This window comes from Diaporthe amygdali (genome assembly GCF_026229845.1).
Source record: "Diaporthe amygdali strain CAA958 chromosome Unknown NODE_4_length_2575358_cov_65_588622, whole genome shotgun sequence".
In the NCBI taxonomy this organism is placed as follows: domain Eukaryota; kingdom Fungi; phylum Ascomycota; class Sordariomycetes; order Diaporthales; family Diaporthaceae; genus Diaporthe; species Diaporthe amygdali.
The window spans coordinates 1,517,101-1,543,658 of record NW_026517024.1 but is presented as its reverse complement, the minus strand read 5'-3'; the positions used below and the strand labels follow the sequence as shown (position 1 = coordinate 1,543,658).

At 55.1% G+C, this 26,558-nt stretch overlaps 8 protein-coding genes across 8 annotated transcripts; 4 read left to right on the top strand and 4 right to left on the bottom strand.

Annotated features, from left to right (window-relative positions):
• Nucleotides 1-1,399: 1,399 nt before the first annotated feature.
• J7T55_008668 (zinc finger protein) lies at nucleotides 1,400-4,058 on the top strand (the record flags this gene model as incomplete). Its single annotated transcript, XM_053139010.1, has 5 exons — nucleotides 1,400-1,994; nucleotides 2,177-2,997; nucleotides 3,079-3,118; nucleotides 3,378-3,590; nucleotides 3,649-4,058. 5 exons carry the CDS (start codon nucleotides 1,400-1,402, stop codon nucleotides 4,056-4,058), a joined length of 2,079 nt encoding a protein of 692 aa, XP_052997943.1.
• A 1,659-nt stretch (nucleotides 4,059-5,717) lies between these two features.
• J7T55_008667 (60S ribosomal protein L35) lies at nucleotides 5,718-6,488 on the bottom strand (the record flags this gene model as incomplete). The annotated part of the gene is made up of 4 exons (XM_053139009.1): nucleotides 5,718-5,729; nucleotides 5,830-6,055; nucleotides 6,198-6,337; nucleotides 6,486-6,488. The coding sequence occupies 4 exons, from the start codon at nucleotides 6,486-6,488 to the stop codon at nucleotides 5,718-5,720; spliced, it is 381 nt and encodes a 126-aa protein (XP_052997942.1).
• A 687-nt stretch (nucleotides 6,489-7,175) lies between these two features.
• Nucleotides 7,176-7,973, top strand: J7T55_008666 (vesicle transport v-snare protein; the record flags this gene model as incomplete). The annotated part of the gene is made up of 3 exons (XM_053139008.1): nucleotides 7,176-7,244; nucleotides 7,299-7,412; nucleotides 7,470-7,973. 3 exons carry the CDS (start codon nucleotides 7,176-7,178, stop codon nucleotides 7,971-7,973), a joined length of 687 nt encoding a protein of 228 aa, XP_052997941.1.
• Nucleotides 7,974-8,151: 178 nt separating this feature from the next.
• Nucleotides 8,152-9,293, bottom strand: J7T55_008665 (F1F0 ATP synthase assembly protein Atp10; the record flags this gene model as incomplete). Its single annotated transcript, XM_053139007.1, has 2 exons — nucleotides 8,152-8,839; nucleotides 8,902-9,293. The coding sequence occupies 2 exons, from the start codon at nucleotides 9,291-9,293 to the stop codon at nucleotides 8,152-8,154; spliced, it is 1,080 nt and encodes a 359-aa protein (XP_052997940.1).
• A 455-nt stretch (nucleotides 9,294-9,748) lies between these two features.
• On the top strand, nucleotides 9,749-11,617 carry J7T55_008664 (2-oxoacid dehydrogenase acyltransferase; the record flags this gene model as incomplete). Its single annotated transcript, XM_053139006.1, has 3 exons — nucleotides 9,749-9,971; nucleotides 10,037-11,379; nucleotides 11,444-11,617. 3 exons carry the CDS (start codon nucleotides 9,749-9,751, stop codon nucleotides 11,615-11,617), a joined length of 1,740 nt encoding a protein of 579 aa, XP_052997939.1.
• A 1,347-nt stretch (nucleotides 11,618-12,964) lies between these two features.
• On the bottom strand, nucleotides 12,965-13,734 carry J7T55_008663 (glucokinase; the record flags this gene model as incomplete). Its single annotated transcript, XM_053139004.1, has 2 exons — nucleotides 12,965-13,402; nucleotides 13,456-13,734. The coding sequence occupies 2 exons, from the start codon at nucleotides 13,732-13,734 to the stop codon at nucleotides 12,965-12,967; spliced, it is 717 nt and encodes a 238-aa protein (XP_052997938.1).
• A 3,078-nt stretch (nucleotides 13,735-16,812) lies between these two features.
• Nucleotides 16,813-18,947, top strand: J7T55_008662 (uncharacterized protein; the record flags this gene model as incomplete). The annotated part of the gene is made up of 2 exons (XM_053139003.1): nucleotides 16,813-17,328; nucleotides 17,391-18,947. 2 exons carry the CDS (start codon nucleotides 16,813-16,815, stop codon nucleotides 18,945-18,947), a joined length of 2,073 nt encoding a protein of 690 aa, XP_052997937.1.
• Nucleotides 18,948-19,994: 1,047 nt separating this feature from the next.
• Nucleotides 19,995-24,484, bottom strand: J7T55_008661 (uncharacterized protein; the record flags this gene model as incomplete). The annotated part of the gene is made up of 5 exons (XM_053139002.1): nucleotides 19,995-22,888; nucleotides 22,943-23,033; nucleotides 23,120-23,772; nucleotides 23,849-23,944; nucleotides 24,112-24,484. 5 exons carry the CDS (start codon nucleotides 24,482-24,484, stop codon nucleotides 19,995-19,997), a joined length of 4,107 nt encoding a protein of 1,368 aa, XP_052997936.1.
• Between the last annotated feature and the right edge of the window lie 2,074 nt (nucleotides 24,485-26,558).

Here is a 26,558-nt window from a genome sequence, read left to right as displayed (position 1 = left end):
TGGGGCAAGGACACCGCGAGAGACGATCAAAAAATTGGCGCAGCGATGCAGATTTGATTGAATAGTGCCTTTGACAGAAAGTGATTGGTGACCTTGGTGATGGTTTGGCTGTTTGGTAAATGCGCCCCGCAGCAGTGTCAACTGCGGGCCGGCTTGGTGAGTTGTTTATGATGCTAGCACAGGTGAGGGAATGCGCTCAGTGAGGGAGATGGTTGCCAGATGGTATGAGTAGGTAGCTGCTGTGACGACTTATATGGTTGGTTTGGACTGGGGCTTGTTTATTGATAGCATGCGACGCTGTCTAGCATATATGAATGCCCGGTGTGGTTCTTGCAGAGGGTCCTTCAGAGAGAGGAGGAACGTTTGACAATTGGAGACGGATTCCTCCTCACACGGTAATCAAACAGGCTGGCCCCCGTGTAGCTGTAGCTTGGCAGGCGCTATTCTACAGTGTGAAGACTATGATGAGATAAGCGGTTATGCCGAGGGGATTGGGTTCGTCTACAAGCGACGGCATGTCTGAGCCCCAAGAGCACTGAGCCAGGTCCCAATCCAGCAACAAAGTATTTATATTAGGGGCCATTACTCAGGAACATTGCCTGTTCGTAAGCACAAAGCACACTGGCTGCCCAGATAGTGAGCGCCGTTTGACCGTTTCGCCCGTTTGAGTCAGGATGGCACTTCTCAGGTACTTGTGGACACGCGCATGTACACACCTGAATAGATGTATCCTGCATTGCATACACTCATATCGCCAGTGACCTGTCAGTCTAATATGCTGGATGAATTCCAATCCAAACTTGACCGTGGGCCAAAAGAGACCCTCTTATCCTCCAACCGAGGACAATTGCCTGTCTTCATGTTACTCCACTCAATGGATTCTAGTCTGTCTGTACTGCACCGTGCCCGCCCTTGCCCATGTTCATGCAGGCACTCGAGCATCCAGCATCCAGCATCGAGAGCCAACCAAACTCGGCTGACTAAGTGCATGCCGACCCGGGCCCGAAAGCAGCGACGACCATCAAGGTTCTCAATGCCCTGTCCAATTCTGCCTCAGCATCAGTCCCCTCCACTGCCTCCTCTTCCAACGTCACCCCGCGGTGTTGCGCAGTTCTTCGCCTCGGGTCGTTCGTTTCCATGCTTTCTCTCAGTCCACCACTCTTTTCTCGTGATATTCTATTCGCCATATACTAGATCATCTCCTCGCCAGCCCTTCTGACCACGACATGACTTGAACCCGTGAGATCCTTTGGGAAGCCGCCATCTGGGACCATCACGGTGCCTCTTTCTCCCCAGCGAGCATCCCAATACCAGTCAATAAATCCGACCCGCCAATCTGTACCGGCACGTAGCGCACTCGAAGACTTTCTTTCAGCACGGACGTGTCAGGAAGCCCACAATGGATGACCTGGTACTGGGCATGGCTCCCTTTGGGAATGCCTCAACCCACGAGTTTTCGGCGCACGACGATACCTGTCTCATTGGAGCAGGCTGTCAAGGCCTTGGTCTCGTTTCTCGCCAAAGCCACCACGACAACGGGGCCACATTCAGTGCCATCCCTTACCCGACTTTTATGGACCTCGCCAGTCACGATGTCGCGTCTCCTTCTCCTCAGTCGCCCAATGCTGGCGACACCTTTCCTGAGGCCAACACCGGGAAAATCCTGTCCAGGATTCCATCACCGGGCCCAAGCGAACAGGATCCAGCGGCGCCCGAGATATTGTCGTTAATGTCATGCGATGACGGCCCTCAAAATGACGGGCTCTTTGACGAATACGCGCCATCAGAGCCAGAAAGCAACGCCTCTTGTGATAGCCAATGCTCAGGAAGCAAAGGTCCATGTAGTGCAGGTACCTGTGACTTCGTCACTGCCTGTAGAGACGAGAACTGCACGAGACCTGCTGTTGAACCCGACGTCGCCCATAGCGCCTTCATTTTGCAGACTATGACAAGTGCGAAGGAGACCAGTGCAAACATTGCGTCTTTTCAAGCCCGTAAGTTGCATTTTTTCTAATAATGTTTTCAGCGCTATGTAAGTTGCTCTGAAAAGGCTCTTGCAAAAGCTCACGAGCACCTTGTTCGCCTGTCCATCATCTCCGTCCATCATCATTTATGAATACCTTCTTACTTGGTTTACTTATCCAATCCACGTGATCCACGACTTACAATTCCACAGAGCCGAACCTCTGCGAACACAACATGGCCGACCAAAGCTATGGCTTCAACTTCGCCCAAGAGGCAGCCCCCGACTGCCCCGATCCAGGGGCGCACGATGTCTTTGCGCATATGTTTCAAACACAGATTCAGGCTCCTGGCTCTCAAGAGCAATTTGACCAGCACGGCAACCTAGTCCAAGGTGACCCTTTCAATATCTGGGCTCTGGGACCCAATCCTCATTGCCATGCGCCTGCTCTCCCAGGAACCCCGGGGCAGAATGGCATGATGAACTTCCAGGGTCATGCTACCGACAGCGGCAACTTCCCCGGAGAATGCGGCGTGCCCTTTCAAGACCCATTACAAGCTTCGCTGCATATCCAACAGCATGCTCAGCAAGGGCATAATGTCCCACTCATGGGCCAAGCCTTACAGTATGCGCAGAGTATGCAGCTGCAGCATCAACAACAGCCCGTCCTAGATTTCCCCGGCATGGGAACTGCGCCTGCCTTTCATCCATCGAACAATAACTTCTCTCAACAACCGGTAACGCCTGGTCAGAACGGTGAGCTTTTCGGGTTTAGCAATGGGCACTTGACGTCGCCAACGAACCAAGACTTCCCCGCTCAAGCATCTCCAGGCTTTAAAAAGGCCAGTCTTCAGCCATCGGTGTCGTCCGCTGGCCAGGAATTGCAAGGTTCCCCGGCCCAGTCCAGTGCATCGGCCAACAGCCCAGCGCAGGACACCACAGACTTAACGTGCCAGTGGCATCATGGAGATTCGATGTGCGGGATGGTTTTCCCAGACGCACACGAACTCGAGATGCATGTGCAAACTGAGCACGTCGAAAGCATGCCAAAGGCTGAGGGCGGATATATTTGTTCTTGGACTGGATGTGCACGCAAACACAAGCCTTTTGTACAGAAGAGCAAAGTCAAACGTCACATGTTGACCCATACCCAGTGTAAGTGACGTTTTTGCCTCGAAAAGCCAGACCCGAAGCTAATAGTGTCCACAGATAAGCCTTTCAAGTGCGAATATTGCTCACAAACGTTCTCTGCGAAACAGGCTCTGTCACAGCATGTCCTGATTCACAAACAAATCAAACCACTGGAATGTGACATATGCCATAAGCTTTTTAGGCAAAAGAGTGCTCTCAGTAAGCTAGATCAACATGATGTTATATCGCTCTGGAATAGGTTACTGACTTGTGACACTCACAGCCATGCACATACGTACCCATACTGGGTATAAGCCACTTAAGTGTGACATCTGCAACACGATGTTCGGCGAGTCATCAAATCTCTCCAAGCACCGGAGGACACATGACATCGTCGGTCGTCATCTGTGCCCGGAAGATTTCTGCGAGAAGAGATTCCACAGATTGGATCAGTGCCGACGGCACCTCGAAACTGTCCATAAGCGTTCCTCGGAAGGTAAGCAACGAAGCTTTCCAATTTGTGACCATCACATATGTGCTAACTCAATAATCAGAGGCAAGATCGCTTGTTCGTTCCATGCCATCCCGTCGCGGATCCAGCGCTCCGCATAGCCAATCGAGCGCCCGCAGTGACGTTGGAAGCAACAGCGCCTCGATTCTTCCAGGGCAGCAGGTTTCTCCACCAGTGCAGGCTCCTCAGGTTGGCTTTATGCCACAAGTCGCTACAGCCGAACAGTACTCCAGCCCAGCTAATCCAGGCAGCATGGTAGGAGCAATGAACTCGCCCTCTCTTCTGCAATTTGGACAGATGCCTGCACAAAATTCTCAGCTCTACGGCACCCAACCCGGCACGGCATACGGTACACCCATGGGACAAAACCCTTTCTCAGCTGGTGGTACGATCCCCAACGGAGCAGCATACGGTTTCCAGCCAGTTTCAAACTTCGCCGCGCCGGCCTGGTAGAAGTTTAAACACCATTCCAATATTCTCAGCAATGTTCCTTTGTGCTTTCAACTTTCCTTTTACTTATGAGTTAAGCGGGCATTTTTTATTACTTCCCCCCCCCCTCGCAGTTTGACAACAGGCAACGAAGGGGACGCAGAGACAGAAACGTCACGACACGATGAGATGATACCCACAATACCCAAGGATTTGCACAGCAGCTGGCGTTCAACGGGACGATTTCTTTTCTAATAGATAAAGAGGCGGAATGGGGAGAAAAAAGGGAGACAGCGAGATGGCGAGCATGGCTATCCGGTGCCTCCGAGGCAGAATGGTTCTGGAAGTTGATATTTTGTTGTCTTACTGTGCTTGGGACGCACTCCCTCTTCAGCATTAGTTAGCATATGCTAGCGTAATCCGTCAGCGTACAAAATAGTTCATAATTGCAAACCCGAGTTTTGGGCATTACATCAGCGTACGAATACGCGAGGTCAAAGGAGATGAAATCTCCAAACTGTATCCGGTGCGTCTTAGTTGTTCGTAGGTTTCAGCAAGAGCATCCTGGCATAGATGTGACACAGCCCTCGGAAGAGGCTGCTTCTACCGGAAGTCGAGGTGTCGAGTCCACTTTTGTCAAAGCCCATATGAATCTATTCTTACCTAGGTCGTCAAAAACAGAACGTGTAAGTGCTCGCCATACCTATTGCTCTGTTCCGGTATCATTTTTAAGAGCGCTCTGTGCGTGTTCCGGACGGGGTTACGCCATGCCTTGCATGCTCACAGAGTGGGCCCCATGCTAAGTCTACATTATTATTACACTGATATGTCGCCCGCATCATGGGCCACGATGCATTAGGAGCCTTCCACACACGACTCGTTGGATGCTACAAACGCGTTGACTTTACACTGGAACTTAGAGAATAACTCTTCTCGATGGCCTCGTCGTAGGACCCAGAGGCCCATCACGCAAAAGAAAATCCTCAATAGCAAGAGACGGATAGATGCCCGGTTGAAAAAGCTTAACACTTACTTTCAAGAGCCTGTATTCTCCAAGAATGTATCACACCGTCGTATAGTTTTTACGGAAATAAAGACAGTCATGTAATTAATGCGAACATCGCTTGTAAAGAACTTAAGGTGTATTTTGACATCGAACGTTGCCGAATACACAGCACAACACATGGACTGGACAGCATTAAGCAAGCAAAGATGTACTTTCGGACGGGAGCTGACTAGCCATCTAGTCTATCCTTCGAGTTCATCACACAGCATCGAGTAGCATTTCGACATCCTCGATGAGTGCAACGCACTTTGGGAGAGCCCCCGCTGACCGGGCCACGTTCATCGATGTTGCTGAGGGTCTGCGATCGTCGTGCCTTCTGGATAGTTTCGGCCTTGACCTTTTCACACGGAGGACAGAGCGTAGTAGGTGGTGTAAAGTCAACTCGAGCTCTCTTTTGGAGCTATCTGGTTGACTAGGTATCCGGGCTTGCTGTCATATATCCTCATAACACCGAGACCCGTAGCGGAAAACAGATTTGCCCCTGTGATGCCATACGAGAATGCGTGGATTCTTCTTTCTTTTGATTCTCGGAAAAACCACGCCAGCGACCTGTAGCCTTTTTGCCTTGACCTGCTTCAATTACCAAAAACCCTCAAATGCCGACGCCGTTTGCCACTTTATGCGGAAGCCTGTTGGATCCCACTCGTTAGTATTCTGCATGCCAGCACGCAGCCTCCGGGTACTTCTAAAGATCCGTTGCTGCTCCTAGGTATTCCGATGTAGACGAACCTTGATGGCGTATTTGCGCTGAGGGAAGTGCTGCTGGCGCTTCTTCGTCTTGTCCAGCTTCCTTGCGGCGTCCTCAGGAGACAGGCGGCGACGGATGGCACGGGTCTGCTTGGGGCGGAGGTCGAGAGGCAGGTACTTCTTGTTCTTGTAGAAGAGGCGCAGGTGGTGTCGCTCCTTGGCGTTGATGATGGTCAGGACGCGGGCGATCGACTTTCGGAGGTCGTGGCTGTGAAAAGAACCCCATCGTTAGCTCCCATGTTCCTTTTTTCCCCATTTCGACGCGTCCTCCGATATTGCAGTGCAAAGCGTGGTGGTGTCTCGGTGGATCGTGTGGTGTTCTGCCAGGTGGAGTTCGGGTTCCCGCTCACATCTTGTTCAGCTTGGTGCCAGAGGAGGCGATCTTCTGGATGCGCAGCTGACCGAGCTCGGTCTTCAGCTCACCGAGGGTCTTGGTGAGCTCGTCCTTGTTCTTGGACCACAGCTGGCCGGCCTTGATCTTGCTGGAAGACTGCGACATTGTCAGTGGCTCGTTCGAGGAGTCGTCAAATCGTGGTCGGCTGTAGTGGGGGGAGAATTGCGCTGCAGGAAATTTTACTTCCCGCAGCTCAATTGCCGCCCAGAGCCTCGCAAAATTCGGAATCGGAGTCGTAACGCACCATTTTCGCAGGTAATGTCGATTTAACGTCGTCTATCGGGGCGGGCAAGAAGGGCAAGTTGCTGGTCGTTCGCGGGAAGGCGCCTGTCGTCTTGGTGGAGTTTAGGAAAAGCCTGTGGGCGTTAGCAGCAGGTTCAGTTTTTCGGAGAAAAGTATACCAGATCGCCGGCTGCGTTGGTGCTGGGCTGGGCGGGCTGGGCAGACTGGGCAGACTGGGCAGACCGTGCAGGCTTTGAGGCGGATGCTGGCCCCTCGACGAATGACCGTCCTGCGCGCGGGACCCACTCCTGGGGCACTAAGGTCCCTAACAACGATACCGGTCACCAGGTGGAGTTCATCACACTGTGGGGGTACCGACTGATAGGACACTTGTGATCCTGCTTACGCTGACGGAGTATCAGGGTCTAGAGTCTGTGTCGGCTCCCGTCAGGTGTGACGACAGGCCAGCAGCTTCTCCTAGCACGGAGGTATCCAACAGCACCACAGCACCACAGCACCCTACATGCACATGCATAGCATATAACACAACACCAGCACCGTAACTACTCTGCGAACAAAGGACCAGTTCCAACAATTGCACTTCGCGCTGGGTGCTGTGACGCGCAAGCACCTGCCTCCGGGTCATTGCCACCGCTGCATGACCGCTTCAGCCGAAACACCGATTCCAGTTCCAGACACCACCTAGAAGATCATGGCATCCTCAACCGGCAACAACGGTTGGGCGCAACTACGCCAACAGGCACGATCATTGGAATCGCAGGTCAGCAGCCACATCAATAGCAATGTTGAGGCCTGCAGCTAACCTAATTCTCAGACCGAGGCACTATTTCACACCTACTCGCAGTTCTCGACAGCACCGAACATCCCGCAGAAGCCGACAGAGGAGGAGAGGAACACAGAAGCAAAACTAGAGGATCTCCTCGAGAAGGTGAGTCGGACATATATGTATCAGGCCACTGCATCAGACTAACGTCCCTTCTCACAGCGAGACAATGTAATCACCCAACTGAACCGCCTCCTCGACTCCGACGCAACCCTCACCTCGTCCGCCCTGAAACAAAACAACCTGTCCCTTCTGCGCGAGAAGCTGGCCGCCCACAACAAGGACCTGGCCCGCCTCAAGTCGAACCTGTCCGAGGCGCGCAACCGCGCCAACCTGCTTTCCAACGTCCGCGACGACATCGAGTCGTACCGCGCGTCGAACCCGGAGCAGGCCGAGGCCGAGTACATGCTCGACGAGCGGCGGCGCATCGATAACAGCCACGACGTCACCGACAGCGTGCTGTCGCAGGCCTACGCCGTGCAGGAGAGCTTCACGCTGCAGAGGGAGACGCTGGCCAACATCAACCGCAGGATCACCCTCGCCGCGAGCCAGGTGCCCGGCATCAACTCGCTGATAGGGAGGATATCAGCGAGGAAGCAGAGGGACGGGGTCATCATGGGTAGCTTTGTCGCGTTTTGCTTTTTGATGTTTTGGTTCTTCCTATAGTAGAGGACCGGGAGTGGGCGGTGGGTCGTTATGGCATGCGCGGTCGGTTTCGGGTCGTGGGTAATGCATCAACATTAGGCGGCATGGCGTTCAAGGCGGTGACATTCAAGGCTTGGCACGAGAATGATTGTACATTTATTGGGGTATCCTGGGGTGTAATGACAGCAATGAGGGGAGTTTACGCCCACCGGCTCGCACTCTTTGCGCTCGCTTCTGCTGGTGATGTCTTTTCCGCGGGCCTGAGTCCAGACCAGACTCCCTTGTCCGCCTCGTCCAAGAGCCTCTCAAGGCCTTTTGTCAGGAAGTCCCTCTCGTCGGGCTCAGCGGGTCCGCTTCCCGCCCAGCGGATTCTCCAGTCCCCGTCCACCAGGTATGTGTACCCGACCTTGCTGTTCAGATATCCGATCGACTCCTTGATCTCATCGGAGATGCCTTTCCTGACAAGGAAGTACTTGTCCCAGTTATCCTTCCCTACTTGTTTCCGTAAAGACCCCGAAAACATGCGGACCATCCAATACTTCAGGTACGAGGTGTCCTCGACATTGATCTGGACGAGCTGCGCCCTTCCCTGGTGCTTGTCAAGGATCTCGTGCAGGGCAGGGTTCTCCTTCTTCCCTATGAATGAATCTGCCTGCCTGCGAGCCCAATCGGTACTGTATATGGCGACGACCGAAGCCTTGCCTGCGAGCACAGGCGTCGTGTCCCGTGCTAGGCTCGTGCTCTTGAGGAGCGTGTGGCCAAACAGGTTCGGGAAGTAGAGGGATTTGTCGTGCTTGAAGAGTCGTGGAGGAGCGAGGAAGGTCTTGCCTTTGTGAAGGGCCAGGTTGGTCCAGTCGCGGAAGTATGGACGTGCCATTTGTGATTTTCTGGAAGGCCCAGTTAGTGATGCGCCCATGGACCCACGGCCCGGACCTGCGGTCATACTCACAACTGCTCGCGTCTCTTTAGGTGCAGGTCATAATTGACAAAGTCATCCCTCCGCTGCTTCAGAGAACGGAGATCGACGCCTGTATTCTCGCCCGGGCTGGGTGGGTGGTTCAGGCCTATAGGCCGGGCCAACACCTTGGGCGTGAACTCCTCGACCTTTCTGCCGTAAGACCGTGGCGCATCACGCAATGGGCTTGGCTCAGACGAAGTGGCTGCTCCCAAAACGGTGCTCTCGGTCGTGTTTGAAGCCGCGGCATTGGGCGCCTTGTTCGGATTGGGGTTTTCGAGGCGAGGGTAGGTCGTGATAAAAGTTCGCCATTGGCACAGCAGGCAAGTAGCCAGTGGCCGGCTGGAGGGCCTCAAAAGAGGTCGTGCTAACGTCCTCTTGAGCATCGTGTGGGATGCTTCAATCTGCCGCCAGTTGTTGGCAAAAGGAGAGCTGCAGCTTGGAGGTGGTCGCGCGGATCAAGCTCGATCGATCAAGCTCGCACTCCGGGAAATTTTGGCCGGCCATGATGCTGCAGCAGGGATCAGGGCCGCCGGCCGGCAAGCCCCAGATTTCTAGAAGGGAACCTAGGCCTGGGGTGTATTGACCCCGAGGACCCCCAAGAATCCTAGGTGGGGAAAGCAGCGGCTACCAGCGGAGGGAACGTCACACATGGCTGGACTCGGCTTTGTTTGCTCATGGACTCGACGGACAACGGCTCAGACTGCGACAGCCACGGCATAAGACAGCAGGCCAAAACATTGTAGTCTTGAGGGGTTCTGTGCGAGATGATTGTTCAATTGACCCGAGAAATGTAGAACTTCTCATCATCACCTCTCGGCCCTTTCCTCCTGTAGACACAATGCTCATGCGACGCTCCCCTCGTGCGCTGCGGCTTCAGTGGCAGCTGGCCCAGCGTATAAGTCGAGTATCCACCACAGTAACTGCGGCACCCCAATCTCCATTCTCCACGAGGTCACACCCCGAACCACGACAGACCGCCCCGTTCCGACCGACGAGGTGTTTTCATTCTACACCAAGACGTCAGGTTGTGAAGCCAGTCCTGCTAGCAGACATTGGCGAAGGTGAGATCCAGCATCAACTCCCTTGTCATCATACCCATGAGTTCTGACCAGCTCGGTCCCACCAGGAATCGTTGAATGCGAGATCATACAATGGTTCGTCGAGCCCGAAGCCCGCGTGGAGGAGTTCTCGCCCTTGTGCGAAGTTCAAAGCGACAAGGCCTCCGTCGAGATCACCTCGCGCTTCTCAGGCGTCGTCAAGAAACTCTATTATGACGCGGGAGACATGGCCAAGGTCGGCAAGCCCTTTGTGGACATCGACATCCAGGGCGACGTCAGCCAGGAGGCACTGGACAAGTTGACGCCCTCCGACGCCGAGACCAAGGAGAAGACGGCGCCGGCCTCACAGCAGGGCACAACGGAGCCAGCGTCTCCACAAAAGCCGGCGACGGGCCCGTCCTACAACGGGGAAGTGGAGACGGCTGCGCCTAAGCCTAAGGGGACACACGCCGCTCTGGCGACGCCCGCGGTGCGGCATCTCTCTAAAGAGCACAAAATAGACATACTGGAGGTGGATGGGACGGGCAAGGACGGCCGGGTGCTCAAGGAGGACATCTACAGGTTCATCGAGGCGCGAGACAGTGGCGCCGTTCAGGCTCAGCGCCCCGGCCCAGGCGCCGCTGCACCACCGCTATCGTCTCCAGCATCTGGCGTTCAAACAGAAGACCGCCAACCGCTGACCAAGACCCAAGAGCAGATGTTCAAGACCATGACCCGGTCCTTGAGCATCCCACATTTCCTCTACGCAGACGAGATCGACTTCACCGACCTCTCCGCACTGCGCGGCCGGCTGAACAAAGTCCTGTCTTCCTCACCCTCGTCCCCAGCGCCAGTCATCCCCAGCAACCAAGGCGTGACAAAGCTCTCTTACCTGCCCTTCATAATCAAAGCCGTATCAATCGCCCTGCAGCAATACCCCATCCTCAACGCGCGGGTCGACGCCTCCTCGGCTGGGGAGAAACCGGCTCTAGTCTACAGGTCCCAGCACAACATCGGCGTGGCGATGGACACGCCGCAGGGCCTCCTGGTGCCGGTGGTCAAGAACGTCGCCGCGCACAGCATCCTCACCATCGCGGCGGAGCTGGCCCGGCTGCAGGCGCTCGCGGTCGCGGGGCGGCTGGGCCCGCAGGACATGTCCGGGGGCACCATCACGGTCAGCAACATCGGCAGCATCGGCGGAACGTACTGCAGCCCCGTCATCGTGGACGGGCAGGTCGCCATCCTGGGCGTCGGGCGGATGCGCGACGTGCCCGACGTCGGCCGCGACGAGGGCTCCGGCGCGTGGCAGGTCAGAGGCATGAAGAAGGTGTGCAACTTCAGCTGGTCCGCGGACCACAGGGTCGTGGACGGGGCGACCATGGCGAGGGCCGCCGGCGTGGTGAGGAGCTTGGTGGAGGAGCCCGATGTGATGGTTATGCATTTGCGGTGATCAAGGCGGCGAGAGGAAAAGAACATAGAGCAATATTCTCCGAAAGTGGGAACTGATCTGCTTGATCCCGGAACACCTGCCGTCCCAACATCCTCGGATACTCGGGAATAACTGCCACTCGCAAGTCTTCCCGAGGATTGTGACCGGTGTGCAAGCTTCTGGCATATGCGGCCTGTATCTCGACCTGTTCATGCCGGGTATCGTACCCATCGTAACGTAACCACATATCCTCGCACGGTTATGTCCCGAGGGCGCGAGTGCTTCAACGAGTTCACCACCGCTGCTCTGTGCCGTATTATGTATGTCACTTGAGGAGGCTGAGCTACTGTATATCAGCCACCCTTCCGTTTCCCCGGTGAGCGAACAAAATCGACGAACGGCGAATCGAGAAAAGAAATGAGGCGGGCCGTCCCCCATCCTAAAGACTAGAGCTTATGTTCTTCTCTTTCAGCCTATTCTCCAAGGCCGTCATTAAGGCAGATTAAGGGACACACCGGTCAGTACGCTGAGGGTGTACAGGAGGTGCCCTCTACTGGTGTCACGTCCCCTGGGGACTTGGCACCGAGAGAGGCAAAGACACCTGCCAACGGATTACTGTGCGCCGGGGGCCCCTACACGTGGTCGAATGATATCCGAGACTGGCAGGGAAAAGAAAAAGTCCGTATGACTGCATCTCACAAGTGAGGCCTTTTCTGCTGCTAGCTAGCCTCGCTGAGAGGAGGGGAGGGGTTGAGGCCCTGAGGTATTTCGAAAGTCGTTGCGAGTATCCGGGCAGTACTGGTCCAGCCCGGGGACGGTCTGCGCGCGGATTGATGCTGCTGGCTGCGGCGTGACGCATAGAAGCAGCTAGTAGAGAGCTGGGCTCCTTCGAAACGCGAGGGAAGACCTCATTGGCCTTCATTTGTGTGTTGGGGGAAGACCTCTTTATTACCTGCATTTCTTATTTGCGTTGCGTTAATAATCTTCACAACCTTGGAAGTCGCATCGAGACAACCTTCATCCTCCAAGGGACAAATAGGATATCCTGGGCGGCCGGGGCATCGGTCCGGATTGTCTCTGAAACTAGGCTGGGCGCGCGGGAGCGAGGGATAAACATGACGTCCTGTCGTTCTGACTTATAACGCATTTACATAACAAGACTCTGCTTCTGCGCATGCGAGTGAGCTATAGTGCTTGCGCTTGATGCTGATTGAGACTATTTACGCTTTTCTTCTTTGTATTACTACGATTGATTGTCCTGATCTTGCGAAGTCACCTGCCCAATTAGGACACTCACGGCTCCCTCTTCACTAGTAAGATGCGATGTGTAGGCGGTATTGTTTGCACAGTGTGTGTTGAACGCTGTTGATATTGAGACGCCACGGCTGCGCAGCCGGGGCTATGTAAATGCGATTCCCATGTCAATAATCCAAAGACTCCTTGGCTTTTTGCCTTCCAGGCACCCGCCCAACCCTTCCAAAGCAGTGCGCCGATTCTTTTCGCCGAAAGCATATGCAGGCCCAAACGTTAGGTTCGAGGTATTGCGTAGAATGATGTGCTAGCAGTGCAGTTAACCCAGAGGACAGCTTTACGCCGCGTCCTCCGCCAGCTGCCTTACGGCCTGGTCAAGCGCATCACGGTTGACCTCTTCCATCGTTCGGCTGACGTCAACACTGATGACATCCTTTTCCTCCCTCGTCGGCGGCTCCAAAATCTCAAACTGGCTGCGGACCATCTTGGCGCCCATGTAGTGGCCCTGGCGCGCCGCTACTCTCTGCAAGAGCACTTCCTCAGAGGCATGCAGGTAAATGAAATGGAGCTTGGCGCCGGGGTAGAAGTATGGAGCCACGCGAAGGACGTCCCGATACTTCCGCTTCAATGCTGAGCAGGTCACAACAACACCGCTGTTCCCCATCTGGATCTGCATCAGGGCTTCATCGCGTAGGCGGGTGAGCCAGTCCCACCGGTCGGCGTCGGTGAGTGGGATGCCGTTGCTCATCTTTTCGATGTTTGCTGGTGGGTGGAACTAGGGCCTGGTTAGGAGTGTGTATGAGTGACACGGTTTTGTTAGGGACTTACATCATCGCCTTCAATGTAAGACATGCCCAGAGAATCCGCAATGTGCTTGGCCACCGTACTCTTTCCACAGCCTGCAGGGCCCGTGACGAGCCATATGTGGTGATGTTTCGTTTGGTCGCGGATGTTCGAGGCCATGGTGTTGTTTGTCATGATCATGTCTGCTTGTTTGAACTGCCGCGCAGGCTTGGAGGACGAAATAACTGGACGATTTGTGGACATGTTGGTTGGCGAGACTGGAGATGGTCCATTGACGGATATGGGGGAATCGTAGGATAGCATGGTGGACGATTTCTTTTATAGGGCTGTTTTATGTGTTCGTCGGAAGATTATGTTTAACGTAGTCCCACGGATATCGTGTTCGTGCACTGGTGAATTTGATGAGGGTGTTGTAGCAGAGCAATCAAACGACGCTTCTTTGCACCTCCTGCCGGGGCCGTTGTGAAATCAATATACAATAGATAGGTGTACGGGATGCTTCACAGAGGTAACGTCAATTTTGAGGCAATGCGTGTGGTGTGTAGAGTTTTCAGGAACAGAATATCAGAGAGGTCAAGACCAGGTTTTGGGAGGAAGGCTCGAAGGGGTTACTAAAGAAGGGGCCGCTGGGTCGGTCAGGGTAGTTATATGCGTGCTAAATGGTGAGGGCCCTCACTCAGGTTGAGACGAGCCGTCCCAGTCTCGTTCCCAGTCCACCGCTGCCGTCAGCAGGCCATCGATGAGGTAGGAACCCCAGCCTGTTCCTGGGCAAGTTTGGGGTGCAACTTGCTAGGGTCGGGGACCGGGGGGATGTCGCCCGCAAGTATCAAAGGGGCTGAGTTATGTACCGTGCAGGGCAAGCCGCTAGGAGTTCCAATCCTCCTTCTTCTGCGGTACCTGGGCCGTGCCTGGGAGGATCCCCCGGATTTTGCAAAACGTCACGGACTGATTCGCCCAAGCATGGGGCTGGGCTCGCAAGGCCAGTGATGCCCAGGGATGACGGTCGCTCTGCGTGTTTCCATTGTCCAACAAAGAAGTGATTGGAGCGCGGGTGTTGGACGAGAGTCTCTGTTTGCTCGGCCGTGTCACCCTTCGTCAGCTGGTCGTGTGTGCCGCTGTCCACACCAATCAAGATTTCGTGGAGGTCATAGTTGGTGCAGGTACACGGAGGTACAGAGCTAAGACGGGCCTTGACATCGAGGTCCTGACGCAATCTTGGGTCTGGAGAAGCGTGGGATGGCTCTGCAGACTGTGGGGAATGCGCCAAATCCCACGTTCCCATCCTCTTTTTAGACTCTGTGCTACGTAGCGTTCTCCTGCGTTCCCTTGCGACCACCATGTTGGTCCGCCCTGTTGGCCAAGCAAAGAGTGGTTGCTCGACATTCCAGATCAGTCCGATTCCTGCATGCGACCTTGCTCATCGACTTTGTTCGCCAGGGGACGTGACTTCGTGAGTACGTAAGAAGTGAAATGCGAACGACTTGTGAAAAATCTCTCCTGGCACCAAAGTTACGGGGAATTGAAAGCGGAACCCTGTCGCGTGGGGGTCCGCCGTCAAGGCTTTGTCTCATTTTCAGGCTGAAATTTGGGGGCCATCATAGTGACTCCCACGCTCGAGAGGGCCACGGAGGGGGCCCGACCCTCGGCGACAGCGAAACGAACCAGGGAGAATCACGATGCACCTTGTGGATACCACTTTGGGATTGCCGCCGTCGGGCTTTTTCTCGAAGGTTTGGAAGCTTTGCCGCCCTTCCTTCATAGGTATTCTGTCCTACTGCACAAGCAGCTGCCAGGACTGCAGGCGAAGACAACTCCGTGCGAAGGCAGTAGTCTCTGCCCCTTCACTGGCCCTTTAGACGCCCTTCCAACAGGCGGACCTCGGTCGGTCGTCATGGAACGGGCAGAACCTCGGGAAGTTGTACACCTTCCAATAGTATGGTTGACTGAGTCCCGACTTGCCTGCAGGGTTGACGGCAGTGTATCGGTTCGGCTTAGGTTCCGGGATGCGGGGCCGGCTCGCGGACGTGGTCAGCCGGCTTCTGCACGATGCCAAGTCATGATCCGAGGAACGAGGGTTGCAGTGCTTGTCGGATGGTAGAGAGCGAGGCACACACAGCCATTCTGTGCATAGCAATTGTCCAAACATCGGAGCGGCGCGGCGGCTGTCAGAAACAAGCGCTTTGCTGGGGAGGCACTTGACGCGGCCCTGTTTCCCAAGCTTCGATTTGGGTCGAATCGTGGCAAAGCCAGTAGAAACGGAGTCTGGAGACTCAGGGACTCGGGCGGAAGAGCTGGCTGACAGGACGAGGTGTACCCCCACGCTAATGAGGTACATGCGGTACATAGCAACACAAAACAGCAGAGCCAAGTCTGCCGCAGGGCCGATCACGAGCCCGTCGCTCCAAGGCTCCCCCATGCAGAACAGAAAAGTGGGAACTGCCATCCCGCATTTCCAAAGCGGTCAATATCGGCGATGAGACTTGCCGGTTGACAGAGATTTAGCTAGCTAGCGGCTAGCAACACCAAGCACCAAGAGCTGCACATCGTACATTAGCAACGTGAAGGTGCGGAAAAGCACACGAATTGGTATGCCGAGGAAGTTGTCGCCGTAGATTCCCATGGAGCTTCCAGCGTTGTCAACCGAACAGCTAGGTAGTCTGCAAATGTGGTATGAGGTTGACGGCCCGTGAGCGGGCAGAAAGGCTTCGATCGATGTGAGAGGGTCTGACCCAGCGTGCTGGGTCAAGCAGCGCCAAGTATATCTCTAGACCATGCCTCCGACTCTTAGCTGGGGTTCAGCTGGGGTTGAGGCACCTTGGATCTGCTCATCTTGTATTTCGTAACCGGTGTAGTGTCCAGGTCTGCGCTCGTTGTTGGTGTTTTTCTTGCGCACGTGAGCAGAGGTTGTGCGTTGGGCTGGCTGGTCTTGACATTATACATGCGCTTTGACAGACCACTGTCAAGCAGATTGCTCCTTGCTGATCTCCGGTAGTGAAGAGTCGAGTACTCCAGTGTCGTTTAAGCATTGGGCATGCAAGCCCATCCAGAACGAATGAACACGGATGAGAATGGCTGACGTGATCAAGATGAGTCTGGACTCTGGAGATGGACATGGAGATGGACATGGCAACTGTCCGATTAGCCCAGCGTCCCAGGTGAGGTGGGTGTTGGGGGCGTGCAGCACAGCCCAACATTCCCCAGAGGTACCCAAGTACCCAGCAGCATAGGCGGGAACATGGGCGTGGGCTGATGATCCCTGCCTGCCACCGAGCTTGGGGAGCTTTGCAGGTCGAGCTTCGATGACGCCCTCTTGTATCCCAGCACCATGCTCTCTCCGACCTTGGGCCTCTTTTACTGCCACGAGACCCGGTATTCCACGATATGGTGCCTCATGTCTCCCAAAACGCTCCGAGAGCTCTGTTGAGGGCCTACTGTGCCGGCACGAGCAGCAGCGCTGTCCGGGCTTACAGCTGTTCTCGCCGGTCCATACGCCACACCACCAGCAGCCCCTACTCGAGCTCTGCGTTGGCCCTCACAACCGCCAGCTCTGCCTTACCAACACGACCCCGCTCGCTCGAGACCAATGCAGCTTCTCGGACTCACGCCCGGAGGAGCTTTCTGACCGCGTCGGACCGCAGTCTCCCCGAAGATATCGCTGTCCTCGGCGGTGGTCTGACTGGTCTCACGACCGCCTACTACTTGACGCGCTTCCACCCCGATGCCAAGATCACAATCTACGAGTCCCAGGCCCGAGTGGGCGGGTGGGTAGACACGCAGCAGTTCGAGGTCACCACTCTCGAGGACAATGAGGAGACCATCAGCTTCGAGCGTGGCGCCCGCGTCGTCACGCCCCAGTCCAGCCTCACCCGGTGGGAGGATTTTGTGTTGTACGACCTGGTATGGTGACCCTGCAACACCGCCCCGGCAGCTTGCGTCCCATGCTAATATATGCCCCCAAGATCGCACAGCTTGGACTGGTCGACGAGTCGGTGTCTCTGCGAAAGGACGACCCAGTGCTGAGCAACCGCTATATCTACTACCCTGACCATTTAGTCAACTTACCAGGTAGCCTTCCAAGCGATTTCTTCGGGAGGCTGAAATCGTACCTGAGCATCGCATACAAGCTGTTGACTGAACCTGTCTTCACCGGGGTGATCGGGTCGGCAGTGACTGCGACCCTGAATACAAACAAGCGGAATGCAGAGGCAGCAAGGCAATTACTGGCAGAAGGCCAGAGAAGCACATCACACGCCATTGCGGACTTGAAGGACATGACTATGGGCGAGTACTTCGAAAGTCTCCTTGGGCGCCCGGATGCTATCAATAACCTCCAGTCGGCCCTGGTCCACGGCATCTGGGGTGGTGATGTGTGGAAGCTGAGCATGCGGGAGGGTACATTCCAGCAAGCGCTTATAGCAGATAAGCATGGTGCAACTCCCCTGATTGCAGTCAAGGACCATGACCTCTTGTCGGGCCGGGATATCGCCGCGAGGAATGAGTCTGCTGTGACGCTGATGGCCAACCATTACAACTCCGAGGTCGGATACATTAGTTTCCGTAACGGCTTCAGCACCCTAACAGATGCCCTGGCCGACGCCTTGAAGAGCAACCCCAACGTGACCATCAAGGCGGGCACCCCCGTCACCTCTATCAGGTACGAGCAGGGAAAGGCAGTCGTCGTTGCACCCGAACAAGCCGGGAGCACCACGGTTGGTGAAGTGAAGTACGATAAGGTAATATCAAGTCTGTACAGCGGCAGCCTCGGCAAGCTCACAGGCGATGCTCTCCCGACATTGAAGAACCACAGCACAGCTGTAACGATCCAGATCGTCAACCTGTGGTATCCCAACCCCTCCCTAACGGCCAACTACCCCGGCTTTGGCTACCTCATTCCGCAGTCCGTGCCCGCGGAAAACAACCCACACGCCGCGCTGGGCGTCATCTTCGATTCAGACCGCGACGCGGCGGCCGACATCCCCGAACGCAAGTTCGCACAGGGCACGAAGCTGACCGTCATGCTCGGCGGGCACTACTGGGACTACCTGGACGCCGACTCCTGGCCCGACGCCAAGGAGGCCACGGCGATGGCCATGGACACGGTCCACCGCCAGCTGGGCATCCCGCCCACGGAGCCCGTCTTCACCTCCACAAAGGTCTGCCGCGAGTGCATACCGCAGCACCTGGTGGGCCACCGGGAGCGCATGGCCAAGGCACACACCGAGCTCTACGACGCCTTCCGCGGGACCCTGGCCGTCGTGGGGAGCTCCTACACCGCGCCCGGCGTCCTGCCCAGCCTCAAGGCCGGCCGTGACATTGCGCTCCAGGTCTCGGGCCAGGGGTACAAGCTGGATGAAAACACGCAGTATGACATGATGTATGGCATGCCGCACGTCGGGGAGACGGGGCTGGGTCGCTTTGTTGGCAAGAACGAGACCTACCGTCTGTTCGACAAGAAGCGGCTGCCATACCGGTATGGGAACACCAAGGCGGTGAAGGCTGGTGAATGGCCGTTGTAGCGACAAATCCTCGCTTCGTTCACCTCGTCTTGTACATATCTAACGGAAACGCTTCTCGCAAAAAAGAAGGAGAAAAAGTTAATAGAGCATACGAGAGGTAAGACGCTTTCGTTGTAAAATCAGACTCAGGAGAATTTCCGTTCCATCACACACCACATGCCGAGATTGTGATGACCGACATGGATCAGTAGGGGCGGAGGAGGCGCGAAGGAGGGGCGCCAACATCAATCATTAAGAGAACCAAGTGGTTGGGCATGAAGGCACGAATATGTTCTTGCTGTCGTCTACCTGCCCTGTCGAAATAAGTGGTAAACATCGCTTGTCCTAGATTCGATCGCGAGAACCACACATATGAAGCATGTGCACCATATCAAGGACCGGGGACACCTTGTCGAATATCACTTGATAATTCACTAACTCGTCAATGCGTGGGGCTGGAGCCATCTGTCTGTCTTGGAACGGAGTCTCTTGACAGACATTTGCCGTCCCCGCCGCCAGCAGTCAACGCAGCAAACCAGGAAAGAACAATACACCGCTGTTGACCACCATGAAGAGGGTTTCTAAGCTGAATGTACTGGAAGCAGTCAAGCGGTGGATGGGAAACGATTGCTCAATGCCTACGTAGCACACAGGATGATTAACATCCCAAGCTTGCCCGTTTGGTCTCGAGGCTGGCATGGAGACTTATCATCCTGTTGCACCGCCACTGCTCACATCAACGCGCAAGTGATCCAATTCGTAAATGGTCAATTCATATCGCATTTCTATACCATGTCCCAAATCATCATCAGCCGTGGGTATTATTTCAGTCCATGCCTTGCCTATATGAGATCTACACGAGGAAACGACAGACAATAGTAGTATATGGCGCCAAGAGACCCTTGGATAGTCAACGTCATCATTTTCCAACAATACTTCCCACGCAGAGGAAAAGTGATAATAAACTATATAGGCAAGTACTCGAGGACTTGTTAAGGGAAGATGAGAAATGAAGGGGTAAGCCATGTGTGGCATGATTATGAGGGGTTGTCATTGCCCGTGTCCAAGTTATGGTTCCGTGTCGGGCCTCTCCGGTGAAAATGGCGAGCCAAGCTTGATCTCGACCGCAGGTACGTGAGGGTGATTCTCCATAGAGGGCCCTGGATCATCAAGCCGTTCCGGTGGAGAATTCGACTGCCGTAAAGGCTGAAGTGCATCTCGATCGATCCTCTCACTGGGCTCTTCCTTCGACTCGGAATATTCAGGAGGAGTTGAGGCTTGATGCTGTGCGGTGAGCCCCCGCGGGGAAGCCGTCGCTCCTTCGACGTCGGGTCGTCCTCGTCTTTTGTCCCTGTTTTCATCTGAAGTCGCTCCAGACTCGACGTCGCGGCGGAGATGGTATTGGAAGTCTGGATCCTGCTCCTTTACTGAACCCGCTGTTGTCGGCGTCCTGAGAAGGGCGGATTCTTGACCAACACTGGTGGCTGCACTTGTAGTGGCGCTGCTTGGAACAGCACTACTCGTGTTGCTCATGGCGCCACTGGTAGTCGCGGACCGAGGAGTTGTGGACGGGACGATTACATTGAGTACACAGTCGTCTAGATGCTCGTAGAAATCTTGAGCTGTGAAGAATTGGGTGTGGCAGATGGAGCATTTGGCGGTGGCACCTGCACTGGTGGCCCCGCGAGACAGAGCTGCGCCGCCATCTCTAGACGAGGCCGCAGACGAGGAGCTACTAAAAGCTACTTGTTTACGGCTATTTGGTGGCGTTTGTTCGACATTGTGAACGGCCGTTAAATGCCGCTTGAAGACATCGGCGCGGTTGAAAGATTTCTCGTAAGCCGTTCCGGGTCCGGGGCAAAAGGGGCAAACCATGGTACCCTTATAGTGCGTCAAGGCATGTCGATTCTTGTCGTACTTTCTGGCGAAGCCTTTCGTGTGGTATTCACATGTCTCAATTGGACACTTCTCCGGTCTTTCCTCCATGTGAGTCAACATATGGGCCGCAAGGTCTTTAAAAACCCGCCCACACTGTGGGTGGGGACATCGATTGCGGTTCGAAGTAGGAACCTCATCCGGTCTACTGATGCTCGCAATGTTGGCAAAACTCGTGGTATTGTTTTGAACTGGGCTAGTTTGGAAGTTAATCGTTGACGAAGTAGCGAGAGGCGGTATCTCCAGAAACGGCGGTGCAAGAAGAGGAGGTCGTTGCGTAGCTAGGAGGTGAGGAGGAATGCCGTGAGGTAGAGGAGGGGGTGCTGGAGCAAGCCTGGGAACTTCAAGGATCGGAGACCGACGGCTGCTTCGCGGAGACACAGCTTCAGACCGCTGCTTGAAGTCGTTGTCTTCCTCGCCACTGTCCGACTCTTGGTCATTAACATCTACAGACTGTCTGACTTCCTTCATCCAGTCTTTCAAGATTGTCATCGGTGGCCAGTCCCCACTCGCCTTACCGCCCCTGTGAGGATTGAAATGGGCTCTTCGCAAGTGAGCTGCCGCATTATAATAGGCACCATATCGTTTCTGAGTGACGCAAGCCTTGCACTTGGACAAAGGAACCACCGGTTGTGGTGAGCCTGGACTGTAAGTCTGTGGTTCGGAGCAAACCCACCGCTTCACAAGGGCAGCGTGCTTGGCGTCGTTGTGCCTCCGGAGCTCATGCTCGCCACGAAACCCTTCTGGATATTCGTTGCATTTCGCACAATAGACTCTGCGAAGTGGTGGCCGTTGGTATGATGGTCGGATCCTCGTTGCGGGAATCGGAGACGCGAGTCCCGTCGCTTCACCGCGGAATAACGGGCTCTCAGCAATACTGTGTCTCCGTGCTGGACTGGTCGATTGCGGCGATACCATCGTCAAATCAGAGAAAAGCTTGGGAGCAAACGCATTCCCTGCCGAAATTCCGCCGTTTGGACCCCAGTGTTCACTTATAGGGCGGACTTCGGGTAGAGGTCGCCGAGACGCTTCTCCAGAACTGGGAATGGAAGGCGGTGCAAGTCCCACGGGTCGGAAACTTGGGCTCCTCTGCCTAATGAAGCTGTTCGCGAAGAGACCATTGTTGTCATTTCCCCCAAGAACCATCAAAAACTCCTTGGTCGATGCCAGACCACGCTCATTCCAGGAATCTTTCTTCGTGATGTTGTATAGCATGTTGAAAAGCGTGCTTTCATCTTCACTCATCGCCAGGTGATTTTCGTCAAGCATCATCGGAGAAGCGGCGTCAAATACACTGACCAAGGCTTTGTAGACACCTGTCATAGTCGCTGCGGCCGATGTCGCGGTAGAGGTGGACAGAGGGCTAGCTCTCGAACCGGAGGAAGAAATGTCCACAAGTATGGTCCGTACAACACTGAACAGACACAATGACAGGAAGATAGCAATCCAGGTTCTTGGATCAATCGGGACGCCGTTCATTGCGACATTCTCGAATGACTGTAGAAATTCAGTCATGCAGTTGTACAGCAGGCGATATCGCCCGTGATTGGTAGGGTCGTCACAGGCTGAGTGCGTTTGCAACATGCTAGCTTCTGCATGAATCGAGGGGTCCGGTTGTTGCAAGTCGTAAAACAAAACTTCTCTGAGCAGCAGTTTCACGCGGTATAGCACCGGAAATGTCACAGCTTCAGCTTCTCTATCCGACGATATGTATCTGCTCAGTCTGAGCAGTTGCCAGAAGTCGTATGTCGTCCCGCTCATGTTCCAACTTGCCGCCAGAGTTGTCAGCACGGGCGGTGGCCTCTCCACTGGTTCTCGCAGAAACGATGGCACAAATTTGCTAGACGGCGATAGCTTCGAAAGGTCCTCGGACCACCAGAACCCATCATCGAAATCGAGATTGTGTTTCACCAGTCGGGAGACGTCAGGATTGACTAGATATGCTTGCTCAAGGTATTCATTCATGTTTCGTCGTGGTGCAAGCGGCGAGGCAATCGGAGTCTGACTTTGCCGCGGCGAGATGGATACTACTCTCTCGTCAGTCCTTAGTATAGCTGCATGGCAGGTCCTGAATGACAAACTTGGCACCAGAGTCTCAGCTAAGGCAGTCAATGGACCTCTGTGGCAACCAAGGACAGCCCAGAAGTCGCCAGAGGCAGGGTTGGCCTCATCCTGGCAGTAGGAGCATGGATCGTTCGAGTCGCACTACGCTATTAGAGACAGTCCAGATTAGGAACACCGAGAGGAATGTTACTTACTCCCTTCCTCACGACCTTGCACCGGAGGCACGGCCGAACATCGCGTAGCAGTCTGAGCTCCTCGATAGACTCTAGCTTGGATTGTCCAACGCGACTGCGCTTCAGAGGCGGAAGGAGAGGGTCCACTTCGGAATCAATCGAGCTTCGCAGATCCCTTACAGAAGATGTGGGCTCTGATATGAACGAGTAAGACCTTAATGATTCTCTGGGATCGCGGGAGAGCCCGGGAATCGGGGGCGTCGAAAGTTGCAAGCTGCCGCTGGGCCTTGGCAAATACAAGGGCGATAAGTTTTTCGAGTACTCATTACTGTAATTGCGACGGTGGGCGTGCTGATCAGAGATCAGTGGTGGTGTGTCGGTCACGGACAGTCCGGAGTCTCGCTTGGACGATACCAAATGGTCTCTGCTGTGCTGGTCTCGCTCCTCTTGGCTTGGAAATCCGTAGATGTAGTGCAAGCACCTTTCGTCCCAGCACTTGAAGGACCGAGAACTATGGGACTTGGACAGAAGACGATCCCTCAATCTCCAACTGCGGGCAATCGGATCATAGTGCGATAGGTTCCGGTCCAGCCAGGTCTCGTAACCAGCCGGAGCATCATGTCGAAAATAAAATTTCAAAGCCTCGTTCACTCTCTGCTCGTGGAGGTCCAGGCCTGTTGGTGCGTGTTAGAACAGAGCAAGGCCACTGTCCCGTATGCGAACATAGAGTCTCAGGAGACCAGGGCGTACCTTGTTGTAGACAAGCCGTCTCGATACACTCGCATTGGTACTGGAGTGCTCTGGCATCCTCGATCTCAAACAAGACCGGAATCTTATCGGATAGACCTGGTATACTACAACATCAGACGAAGGGGCGCCAAGAGAGACGATATCAGGTCCAGTGGAAACAGACAAGACATTGTCAATGGCATTGGAAATTCAACGAGAGTGGGCAACATATTCAAGGGTAGGGTAGGCTGGAAATCAAGGGAGAGCGGAGCAGGCTTGCTTACGGTTGTCATCGGCGAAAGCGCGCAAGGACTTGAGCTTGTGCCGTAACATGACAAGTTCGGCCGTGGAGTCTAGGCCGTGCTTCCGGGGCAGCAGAGCGGCAATTTTGGCTTCGATCTCGGCCTGCTGGTCAAGAAGAGCTCTGATGGTAGGGTCCAGGGAGGAGTCATGGACAGGACTGGCGGCGGAAGCTGAAGGTTGACCCTGACTGTGATGAATGCTGTGGCCCTGAAATGCTGCAGAGGGAACAGAGGACCCGAGGCCGAGGCCCCAGCCGGACCCAGCAGCGGTGTTAGTGATAGCGGCGGAGTTGTCGCGATCCAGCCGGGGAGCCGAGGCGACTGTGTGGATGGGCCCGATGTTTTCGGAGGCCATGGGGCCTGGACACGGCCGGCGCCCCGGTGGCCGTACGGCAACGCCAAGACGACGGAGGATGGGACGGGCGGCGTGAAGTCGGTGGGCGTCCGCCTCGCTGGGGATGTTTCAGTTCTTGTCTCAGTAGCCGTCTTCTTTTTAAGTTTTGTCCCTTCGCTTCGTCGCAACTGACACCAGGATCGTCGATCGATCCAGCTCTGCAGCGTACAATACGTAGAGTTTCGGGTGGGCGGCCAACTTCAACGTCACTTCGGATGCAGTTCTGGCACTCCCTCACACAGGCCGAGTCGACTTGAGTAACAGTCTGCCAGTCTGCCAGTCTTGCTCAGCCCTCTTTGGCCACTGACCAGCCGCAGTTGGCCCTGTTGTGTCAACAACTTGGTTCGGCCGATGCCGGTCTTTTAATTCGTCCCTTCCTCGCCAGTGCTTCAACAAATCAAGGTGAGGGTCGTGGGCAGCAGGTCCATTTGGTGGCCGAAGGATAAGAACTCGCCGTTTCTTGCGCGGACTCATTGGAAGGCGAGAAAGTGATCAGACACCTGTGGACCGCATGGCGCGTAGGAGAGGAGGCAATCCCAACGACGGTATTGACCCTGTTGAGGAGGCAAAGAGAGGACGGGAGGGGGGAAGAAGACGAGGACAAAGGCGTGGAGTAAGGACGAGGATAAGGACGAGGATGGGGACGTGGGTGAGGATGGGGATGAAGGTGAAGGTGAGGGTGAGGGTGAGGGTCGAGGCAGCCTGTGGCGCAAGGCGACTCAGTCGAGGCAGGCAGGGTAGAGATAGATAAATGGAGACGGAATGGGGCAGGAGGGCTGCTGCATGCTCATGTGCGATTGATGGGATCTGGAGCTGGCAGCTGGGAGCTGGGAGCTGCAGCTGTACCAAACAAGGGAAGAAGGCGAGGGCAAAGGTGCGAGGGTACAAGCCGTAGACACAGGCACAGGCACCGGCGGAGGACGAACGAGTGATATACATACATGGGCTGCATATTCTACATACAGGCATGTAGATACACGTACACGCACGATTGCACAATACAGGACCCAAGTAGTTGCGCCGTCAATAAGTCAGTCAGTCAAGCCCAGTCCATCAAGTATCCCTCCACGAGACTGGGGGGGCAGAGATACATCGGCAGGGAGGCACGAGGGACCCGTGAACAAACCCCACCTGAGCACCTGGGGAGAGAGAGTGCAGATGCGATGCAGAATGCAGACTGCAGAGTGCAGACTGCAGGCGCAGTTGCAGGCGCAGGCGCCGACACAGACACAGACGTAGACACAGACACAGACACAGACACAAACAAGATGCAGATGCAGGTGCAGGTGCAGTTCCCAGCTCGAGCCTGGAGGCGTTCTGACGAGCTGAGCTGAGGGGGACGGGGCACGACCGTTGAGTCGAGCGTGAACAAGAACATGGGCTCCTTTCCTCTGGTGCCATCATCCCCTCGATTCCACAGTATGTACCAAGATGCAAGGAGAGCACACAGGACCGCGGAATGCACGATTAGCCAGCCATTCTACCAGGGACCATGGCGTCCGAGGGACCAACCTTGGAAAGCAGTGCCCGTGCAAGGATCAGTGCAGAGGTGGGTGGGGCGACCGTTGACTTGTTGACTTGTTGATGGTGGCCGTGGCTGGATGGCTTGGATGGCTGAATGGCTGGTTGGCAGATGGGGGGGCAGGGCGGGCAGGGCCAGACAGGCAGTGTGCAGCCGGCTTGGTCTATCGTCTGCCTATATCGCAGAGACTATGTAATGGGGTCTATGTACATACCAGCGAACTGTAGAGTCTCTAGCCTACAAACTATGTGGTAGACTGCCGTGCTTGTGCATTACTCTCGCCTGGTCGAAACCTAGTGTTGCGTTCCTCGAGGTGCCCAGATTGCAGTGGCGCGACTTCAAAGCGCCCAAAGAAGACCAGAGAAGAAGGAAAAAAAGGCTGTTCCATGCGTACTCCGTCTGCAATTTGCTGTCCACACATACATCGTCACGTATTATAATGGCACCGCACAGCATTTTGTTAATGCCCTCCCTTGCCTATGCCCTCCTCTGCCCTGGGTACAAACCAGGGTC